This window comes from Solea senegalensis, linkage group LG13, assembly GCF_019176455.1.
Source record: "Solea senegalensis isolate Sse05_10M linkage group LG13, IFAPA_SoseM_1, whole genome shotgun sequence".
NCBI lineage: Eukaryota > Metazoa > Chordata > Actinopteri > Pleuronectiformes > Soleidae > Solea > Solea senegalensis.
Window position 1 is genome coordinate 22,026,557 of NC_058033.1, and position 10,117 is coordinate 22,036,673.

General features: G+C 41.8%; 1 protein-coding gene across 1 annotated transcript; it reads left to right on the top strand.

The window, feature by feature from the left end:
• Positions 1-1,212: 1,212 nt before the first annotated feature.
• Positions 1,213-10,111, top strand: paxbp1 (PAX3 and PAX7 binding protein 1). The gene is made up of 18 exons (XM_044041513.1): positions 1,213-1,644; positions 1,902-2,024; positions 2,798-3,010; positions 3,133-3,354; positions 3,439-3,539; positions 3,743-3,966; positions 4,222-4,411; positions 5,308-5,431; positions 6,028-6,130; positions 6,381-6,496; positions 6,881-7,080; positions 7,750-7,897; positions 7,985-8,106; positions 8,543-8,619; positions 8,730-8,796; positions 8,900-9,046; positions 9,158-9,312; positions 9,445-10,111. Exons 1-18 carry the CDS (start codon positions 1,335-1,337, stop codon positions 9,563-9,565), a joined length of 2,763 nt encoding a protein of 920 aa, XP_043897448.1. The 5' UTR covers positions 1,213-1,334; the 3' UTR covers positions 9,566-10,111.
• Positions 10,112-10,117: the final 6 nt, after the last annotated feature.

Here is a 10,117-nt window from a genome sequence, read left to right on the forward strand (position 1 = left end):
ATAAGGAGAGACATATGCTGCATGTTTGACGTGCAAATCTACTGCTGGCGGAAGTGTCTTTCTGGACCTTTCATGGCAAAACATGCCCTCAGGGGATAGTGAGGAATGAATCTCTTTCTGACAATGTGTCTTTACTGAACAGTACCTCATTCACACCTCAAACTCACTGTTAAACCACTAGCTCCACTACTCAAGTCATAACTATGCTGATTGTATTCCCATTATTGCCATGCCGCGAAGCCATGAATAACTGAACGTTCAAAATATGGTTTAAATGTCATTACAGGGAATGAAACAGAGCACCAACATATACTGATCTGCCAATGTAATGATAACAATAATAATAATAATAAATTATATTATTATTTATTATTATTTATTATTATTTATTATCATTTATTATAAATGATGATGTATGTGTATATCAGAATCAGAATCAGAAGAGCTTTATTGCCAAGTACGATTTGCACATACAAGGAATTTGTTCTGGTGTCATTGGCGCATAACAAGCATACAAAATTTTCTAAAGTGAACAGTACACATATATGTATACATATATACGTATATGTATACATATATGTGTATATATACACATATATGTATATATACATAGGCATATTTTGATTGCTACTTATTGATGTATTAGTTAGCCAGGTGTGGCTCTTTTGATGATTGCATCTGGCTCACAGATTTCGGCTTTTCAGATAAAACATAAAATATTATCACTTGTTTTAATCCATCCATCGATTTTGGAAGTGGAGGAAACGCAAGTGAATGACATAAATGCAGCACCGTTCTATTCCCTGGCTTTGGATGAGTCAACAGACGTAAGTCATTTGTCGCAGTTCAGTGTGATTGCAAGATATGCTGCTGGTGACACACTGCGCGAAGAAAGTCTTGCTGTTCTGCCAATAAAAGGGTCCACAAGAACCAGAAGTCGCATTAATGGTGAGTATTATAACAACATTATTTAAAAGAATAAATTCAGAGGCTTATTATACTCACATTTAGTTAAATTCAGTCTTAAAATATATTATATGGCTCTCACTGAAATAAATTTGCAAATATTTTGCTTTCATGGCTCTCTGAGTCAAAAAGGTTCCCGACCCCTGTATTAGTTTGTTTATCTGTCTAAAATTGATCGTTTGTTGCTGCGCGGCTATACTCGGGTTGACCAGTGGAGGGCAGTGATTCGCTCGTGCCGCATGTTCTCCGACGAAGAAGAAAGCCAACATCTGACAGAGAAAATGGCTGCATGGCGGTCTGTGGACAATTTCTTTCGGCTACAACTGCAGTCTTAAACCATGTGGCGTTGCGTCTAACCGGGGAGCACAATGTTTAAAAAGGCGAAACGAGCGAACTTCCGACGGCGAAATGAGTCCGACGAGGACGAACATGAGGACGGTCCGCGTCCCTCGCTGGCGCCGACATTGTTCGGGCCTGTGGTGGACGAAATCCCGTTCATGGAGACTTCCAGCACCGCCGTCTGTGGAGCACCGAGCAGCGGGGACAGCTACAGCAGTAACGGCTTCCTGTTGAACAGCAACAGTATGCGAGGAGTGAAGAAAGAGAAGAAAATCAAAGACATACCTGTGCTGCAAGTGCCCACGAAAGCCAGTCTGCTGAGTTTCAACGATGAAGAAGGTAAACGTGCTAAAAGCGTCAAGCTAGCTGTTAGCTGGTGATGGAGACTCGCGGCAGTTGACGTTATATTGACATTATTCTGTCTGTTTGTGGATTTGCACGTAATGTTCATGCATCTTTATCTCCACCTAGCTCGTTAATATCATTTGAACACCGTATATTGTCCCGGGTTGTGCCTTTTAAAAGCACACGTTATACAGACCCAAGACAACCCGCGTACCATAACTTTGTTGCTTTCGTGGTTTGTTTGCAAACAGAAGGATTCGAGGTTTTCAAAGTGAAGAAATCCAACCACAGCAAGAAGATTGTGAAGCAGCTGAAGAAAGAATACAAGGATGACCTGGAGAAGTCTGGCTGTGTCAAACAGGAAAATAAATCAGGTGGGATATCACTTTAGAGCTTGTTTTCATAATCGATTAACCTGTCAATTTTTTCCTTGATTAGTCGAGTAATTGTTTGGTCAGAAAGCGTTAAAAATGTTGATCAGTGTAAGTCAAACCTGGAAATGTATGATTTTTCTCCACAAACCAAAATGATTCACTTTTAATGATTTCATTGTTTTATGGAGCAAAGAAATGAACAAAATGTTCACATTTAAGAAGCTGAATCAATCAGAAAATAATCAAAATTGTTGATGATTCATTTAGTAATGGAGTAATTGTTTCAGCTCTTCATCATTTGTGGGAGAAAGCACATGGACACCAGAAACCCACCAAAGCCACACAGTTCACCACAGTTATCGGTACAATTAAAAGGTCATCTGTGCCCATAAACAAAGTAAATGCCAGCAAGCATATAACCTGCTTTGCAGAGGTAATAAGAATACCTGAAGCTGCCAAGCTGATCATTCAGCTGCAATGTATATCACCAACGTTGTACAACAACATGACCTTGGTTTTGTTCAAATCAGCTGAAACTGACACCGAATGGTGCAGTAAGTGATCCTGAAAGCCTCTGGCCTGTCGTAAAGTTGTACCATAGATGGAGGTGGATCTCTTCAGAAAGATCATTTCATATTTGCATCTTAGTTTACAAGACAAAAAGAGAGTATGTTATATGAATTATTTTCATTTTGGTTTTTATTGAATTAGATTTATTTTCCAATCTGCAACTGTGATATTCTAAAGTCTGTTTCCGCATCCTGTTTCCTTAGATGCACCACCTCAGGCACCAGTTGCCATCAAAGATGAAGTCACGGGTGGAGCATGTAGTGAACATGGGGAAGAAGAAATGGAGGTGGACAGTACTGAGGAGCAGGAGGAAGCGGCAAGGAGTCAAGGTGGTCAGGCACATAGTCAAGTGTCTAAGAGCAATAACACTGGAGCAACTTTCAACACACTCTCCTCCCTTGGCAGCCTAAAACCAGGTATCATACTCGTATTTTCAGATTTAACTACGTGTTCTTGGTGATCAACATGTATTCTACTACCTATCTGATAATCCTTGCACACAACACCTGGATTAAGACCTGTTCCTCTTGTACTCCAGGAGAGATCCCTGATGCTGCTTTCATCCATGCTGCCAGAAAGCGGCGGCAGCTCGCAAGAGAACTTGGAGGCGACGCTCCACTGGTTGAGACGGACACTCCCAAGAAACGCCTCGTTGGAGAAGACCAAGATGTTAGTGATGACGAAGATGAGGTGGAGAAGAGGATCCGCTTTAGTGGAGTCAAGAACAAAACCCAGAGACAGAAGATAGCTGAGGAGATAGGTACTGTTGTAGTTTTGGTCTGCAAATCACCACTGTACTATTTTAAATCAATTGTGTTAAAGACATAAACTTCTCCATGTACAGGTATAGAGGGTAGTGATGACGAGGCACTTGATACAGGGCAGGATGAAGAGGTGAGCCGCTGGGAGCAGGAACAGATTAGAAAAGGAATCAGCATTCCCCAGGTAAGCTGCACTTAACCTCTCAATAGCTGCGAAGCACTTTTCATGCTGGTAGGACGCCTGACAATGGACTGTGTGTATGCCAAAGATGCCATGTTGGTTTCTAAAAATCTTGACACTTTAGTGACACAAAATCATCATATAACTATAGATAGTAGATGTCTGTAACAGTAAAGTCATGTGTTTTCCTTGTTTGTAATGACTAGGTCCAGAGCACTCAGCCAGAAGACAACACCATCTACTACCAGAACAGCTATGAGAGTCAGCCGTATGGATCTTCCTACAGCATGCCCTTCACCTACAGCACCGTGGCCCCACACACCGTCAAGCCGACTGGCCGAGCAGACAATGGCTCTGTTCACTTCGGGGCCCCAATTAATGATCTTACCCCAGTATCCATTGATTTGGTAAAGAAACGCCTGCAGGATAGGTAGGTCCAGTGTATGTCTGTGGCAACATCTAATATGAGTCTGGGCCAGAGAAAGGATCGTGGTGATCGATCTGGAGGGGGTTTCTTTAGTCCTACCAACTAGACACACGTAGTGTCCTGTTAATCACTATCGTTATGTCTTTGTTCGATAGGAACACTCTGTTTACATGCAGTATGTCAATATTTAAAACCATGTTGTCTTTTTGCTCCGAGTCAACCTCTCTCCTTGTCTTTCCATGTATGTTCTGCCTACAGACTCAGTCAAATGCGTGCAGGCTACAACTCAAACTCCAAGCGCTTCAGACAGATTGAAGATGACCTCGCTGCTTCTGAGAACACCATACAGCAGCTGGAGGGCTCGTCCAGTGACAACGCAGAGCAATATAAATTCTTGCAAGAGATGCGAGGGTATGTTGGAGACTTGCTTGAGTGTTTCAGTGAAAAGGTAAGGGAGAATTTATCTGCTGTCTGATTAGCAGTTTTTTTTGTGTATGTGTTCACTGACCACTTACTGTGATGTAGTTTGTAGAGAGAGAATCCAATAAAAATCTTTATTGTAAAGAATTTAGTATCGTAAAAAGTCTACTACTATTTACTTCAACTACCTTTTGCTTGAAATGTTAACTTTGATCTGTTCTCACAAACACTGTTATGTAAACACTTTCTTTAAAGAATGGAAGTATAAAGCTAATCCGAACAGTTTCACTGTCTTTGAATTAATGTGTATTTGTTATACTTGGCAAAATGACCTTAAGATGACCCACTGCAGCGTTGTTACCATGTACTATTACTTACAGTTGTGTAAAGCACAGTGAAGTGTGTGTACTTGTGTCGCTGCTTACTAAACTCATTTCTAAACAGAATAACTATCTTGATTCTGCAGCTGCAGAGCAGCGTCAACACGGAATGACCTGCCAGCTGCCAACATGTTTCCACCGACCACACTAATATGTTTTAATTCTATCAGGCTGCTCTGAGTGCACAGACCATTGTGATGGAAAGGAGACACTAATCAACCATTATCATCAGCATGATTTGCCATTATTACAGCGACAGCAAACATCATGACTGGACCTACATGTTCTTAGTGTTGGGTCAAACCCATCTTACTCTAATTATGTGGAACCCAGTGCATCAGTCTATGAAGCCTTTAACTTGGTTACCATCGTCTTTTAACGTGACGTCATGGAAATTGACATTTTACAGATGCCTGGTTTTTTTTACCCACCACTATCAATATGTTGGTTCCAATGTTTTATTGTCCATCATGGGAGACATCCCTGTGACTCGGAGCCCCGCTTTGTTTGGGTCAGAGGTCACAGAAGGCATCATATCTTTCAGGTGCCTGCTGTCCTGGAGCTGGAGGCTGCCATGCACCAGTTACTAAGGCAACGGGCCTCACGACTTGTCCAGAGAAGACAGGATGATATTAAAGATGAATCGTCGGAGTTTGCAAGCCTTTCAAGTCAGTCCATCTTGAAGGTTTTTATGATTTATTTGAACAGCCTCGTTAGTTCTGTCTGTATGTATGTGTGTGTGTGTGTGTGTGTGCGCGCGCGTGGATGTGTGTTATTCACATTGTTGTGTCCCCGTTGTGTTTCCCTCATTGATTAAGGCTAATTGATTGATTTTGAGTGAGTAAGCTGATATTTGTATTGGACATGTTTTTATTGAAGGAGCTGCTTTGGCTTCTCTTTAATGGTTGAGTCTCAGTGAGCTGTGTGTGTCAGTGCAGACACACACAAAGTAAAGATGACACAAACATTAGTGACTTGTCATTTGTCACTTTGACTGTAACATGTAGGAAGTTGCTGACAGGTAAGTGACTAGAAATTGAATAATACAAAAATTATTTGTAACAAACGATGCCTTATTCCTGCAGATTCCTTAATGTTTGAACCTCTTGTATAAGTTTAAAACCGTCATCGCTGAACATATCTGAGTTCATTTGTTTAAAGCTTTTTGGATTCTTCAAAATATTGAGTGTCCAGAATCAGTAATAGGTTATGGGATGTCTCTGCCTTTCATCACTGGTTCTAAAATTGCTCCTGTCTCTTGCAGATAAAGCTGTCATGGCTCCTAGTTTAGATTCCTTTGGTCGAGACCGCACGGCGTACCAAGAGCACAGTCGTCAGAGGAGGATCGCAGAAAGAGAAGCGCGACGGTATGAATCCCATTTATACTCACACGTGATTTGTAAGATTTATTTTTCATACACTTTATGTGTAAAGTCTTTATTGCCTCTGCAGACAGTGTGTGTGTGTGCACGCTTATGTCAGAACACAAAATGATAAAAACCCATATGTGCTTCATTTCTTAAGTTTTCCACACAAGAGCCAATTACAGGTAATGAACAGTTGAATAATCTGCCCTTGATTTTCTTTGTGTGTGTGTGTGTGGGGTTGTGGTTGTAGAACACGGCGGCGACAAGCACGAGAGCAAAACGGAAAGAGAGCTGAACATAATGAAGGCTTGTCATCTGATGATGAGGAAACATCCACTGACATTACGAGCTTCAACATGGAAAGAGGTTTGTCATCATATTACTGCAAAATTTACACACGATCAATATATATTATATGTTATTGTTACAGCAGAATTTGACCATATTTATAGGCAGTTTCATTGTTTTCATCACAGGAAAGATCCTTCATTTAACATTAAAAATCATAAACAGACAGATTTTAGGTTTACAGTGTATTGTTATTGTCACTCTCCTTTTGAGAAGCCCAAACATGTCAATAGAAAAGTTTTCATGAGCCCAGAGAAGCGTGTGTGCAGCTCCTGATTAATTCTAAGCCACATTACCCGGCCTTGCAGAAATATTGATTACCATCAACCAAACAGATGAGCAGTGGTACATTTCAGGTATGGTGTAATTGATGTCTAAATGAATTCTTTCATCTCATTCCAGATCGCATCGGCAGGGAATGTAAAAAAGTGTTTGAGGACGTGGTGGAAGACTTTCATTCTCTCGACTGCATCAAATCCCATTTTGAAGTGTGGAGGCGGGATTACGCCGACACTTACAGAGACGCTTACATCGGCCTCTGTCTGCCCAAACTCTTCAACCCTTTAGTCCGCCTGCAGCTGATCACATGGAACCCACTTGAGGTGAGATGAACACTTTATTGATCCCAAGGCATCGTTTTTAGGCTGTTGAGTGGTTAATACAATAATCATTGGGACGGCTAGACTGAAGCCTGTGTTGTTATAAATCCCAATGACTCTTGACACGATGGATTTTCTGTACTTCAGGAACACATGCTTGTGTGCACAGTTCTGTTCACATCATGCAGTTATTTGTTTTCCAAAAAACTCATTCCTACCCTCTCAGTTTTTAGTCCGGCTCTGTGCTGCAGTCTGTTGATTTATCCACAGTGAATCCTCACGTCCATGAGTATGTTTCCATGCACCCTGCAGCCTTGTCTCAAACAAAGCTCGTCTTCTTGTAATAAACAGCGACGTGCCAAGAAGAAGCACAGAATGCTGGATGTCCTCCATTGTTGCTCTTGGTCTCCTGTGTGTCACTGCTATGACATCACGCTGTTGTGATGTGACACGGCTGATTAAATATCCATGTCATTTACATATCTGGCCCACACACCCCACAGTGACATCAGGGTGTACTGTGGCGAGCTCCAGTGTCTCTCATGCCTTCGTCTGGTCCACCTGTCCTCTTCATGTTGACACAGACATCAAGTCCAAGAAGAGCATGTGCAGTTGTAACATACTGCTGGAGAAAACTCTGTAATCTGTTTGATTTTTGCTCCGTCTGTGCAGGCTCAGTGTCCGAACTTTGAGTACATGCTCTGGTTTGAGTCGCTGCTGTTTTATGGCTTTGAGGAGCACGGCACGTTGCAGAAAGGAGACGGCGATATCGGTTTGCTGCCTGCTATCGTGGAGAAGGTCGTCCTCTCCAAACTGACAGGTAATGAAGCCCCTGCAGGAGCACAGAGCACACTCAATGCTGGCTCGTGAAGACTTAATGGTGTGTTGTTTTTGTGTATGTTGCCAGTGTTGGCAGAGCAAGTGTGGGACCCACTGTCGTGCAGTCAAACAGCCAAGCTGGTGGGCTTCATTCACAGACTGATGAAAAGTTACCCCACTGTGCTGCATGGGGATAATCAATACACAAAGGTACTGTGTCCTCCTCTTCTTCGACTGCCTACATACACATCATTTACTTACTCTGGTGTGATTTCCCCGTTCCCACGTGTCAAAATACCCTTTTAATTTTGACTTTAAACAGGTTTTTCATCAGTGGAAATGTGTTTAATCGTCATTCACTGCAGGTGACGCTGATTCTTTCTCAATCATGTATTTAATGAATCAGCTCATCTGAAGATTGATTTGAAGTATAATCACAGAGAGTCTTTTTATTCCCCCGACTCATTTTGTCTGTAAATCAGTGACATCACAATTCACGCAGGGCTGGAAAAAACATCATCACCCCTGTTCAGAGCAACTGCTGGCAATGGTGTTAGTCACCGAGCAGTGACTCCAGGTTTAATGTTAGTGTGAAGGAGAATTCACAATAATTATCATCTTGATTTGTTTGTTTTCCGTCTTTTAGGAGTTGTTGAAATCGATCGTCTTACGGTGCCGACGGACTCTCGATGAAGATGTCTTTCTTCCACTTTACCCAAAAAAGTATGTCACGCAATTGTCGATGTAGTTTTTTATTATTATTATTATCATCATCATCATTTTGTGTGTGATACTTGACAATAATTTTAAATATTACTATTACTTCTGTTCAGTGTGTTAGAGAACAAGAACAGTGGCCCCTACTTATTCTACCAGAGACAGTTTTGGTCCTGTGTGAAGGTATGTGTGAATCTTATTAATCAAATTACAGCAACATTTACAACTGTGGCAGCTTATTTAACTCTGTAGTTATTGATGTTGCTCTTGTTCCCACGTTGTGCAGCTGCTGGGCAACATCCTGCAGTGGCAGGGTATCTTATCCACTTCCTGTCTGAGGGACCTGGCTTTGGACAGCACACTCAACAGATACATCCTCTCTGCACTCCAGACCACGGACACGACAGAAGACAACGTTCAGAAGTGCCAGAAGGTAGTGGATGCACAGCACGAGTCACACTTAAGTCATTTAGCCGATGGTTTTAATCAGCTTCGAGTTAACATGGTGCCACAGACATTTAAATCTTCCTTTTACCGATATCAGGTAGTGGAGCGTCTGCCGCAGCACTGGTTCTCCGGGCTGAAGGGTCAGCAGACGCTGCCTCAGTTGGAGCCGCTGTGTCGCTACCTCACCCACCTGGCAAACTCCTCACACCGCAGCACTGTCGGTGGGTCTGATCTGGAACGACGTGCCGTCAAGTAAGAGGCTCCGTTAGGGTTTTTACATCCAGCTTTAAAGCTGAACACTACGTCAGGTGTTTTGAGAAGGATAAACAAATCTACAATAACTGTTTACATGTACATTAAGCTTTAACCTTTATGCACCAACAGGGATCAAATCAAAGAGGTTGTGAAGATGTTGGGCTACATGAACGCCCTGGATCACATCCTCACGGTGGCAGCAGAACACGGTGTGAAAGACATCAAGTTACTTCTGGAAACCTTGTCATAGAAGACTCTTCACTCATCAGCGTTGATCTCCTGGAAAAATCGTGTGCGTCAATGGATTTGAAATAAAATCTTGTTACTTTGACTGTGATGGAACAAGGGGGAAAAATAGTTGTAAATATTGTGAATACTTGTATAAAAAAAAGGTGTTTTCTCATACACCGACCAACAGGACTGGTGCTCAAACGAGGCCGCGTGTCGTCAGCTCAAACATGCTCTCAATATTTTAAATGCGTAATTTATTGAAGTAAAGTAAACATGTGTCCACGGGTTATTGTTCAGAGAAACTAAATTCATAATTCACACAATATACAATCTGGATTCCTTTTAAAAACTGGTCCAACACCGTTGTTTCTCTCACCTGATTTTCTTTTACGTGCCAAACAGTAAAAATGACACAGATGCAGAGTGACTGACTTATTGCTCCTCACTTAATTCTGCAGTTCCCACCGTCACCAACAGGCTGCTCTCAACATGAGAGTTTTGTGATCATATTTGTAAGATTTGTTTTAGTATTCTGTTTTCCTGTGAATAAAATGTTAATTTGAAAGATAGA

Coding starts and splice junctions, on each gene's coding strand:
- paxbp1 (XM_044041513.1), top strand. CDS start 1,335: ATGTTTAAAAAGGCGAAACGAGCGAACTTCCGACGGCGAAATGAGTCC. Junction 2,025..2,797: donor CAAACAGGAAAATAAATCAG/GTGGGATATCAC, acceptor CTGTTTCCTTAG/ATGCACCACCTCAGGCACCA. Junction 8,107..8,542: donor GGGATAATCAATACACAAAG/GTACTGTGTCCT, acceptor TCCGTCTTTTAG/GAGTTGTTGAAATCGATCGT.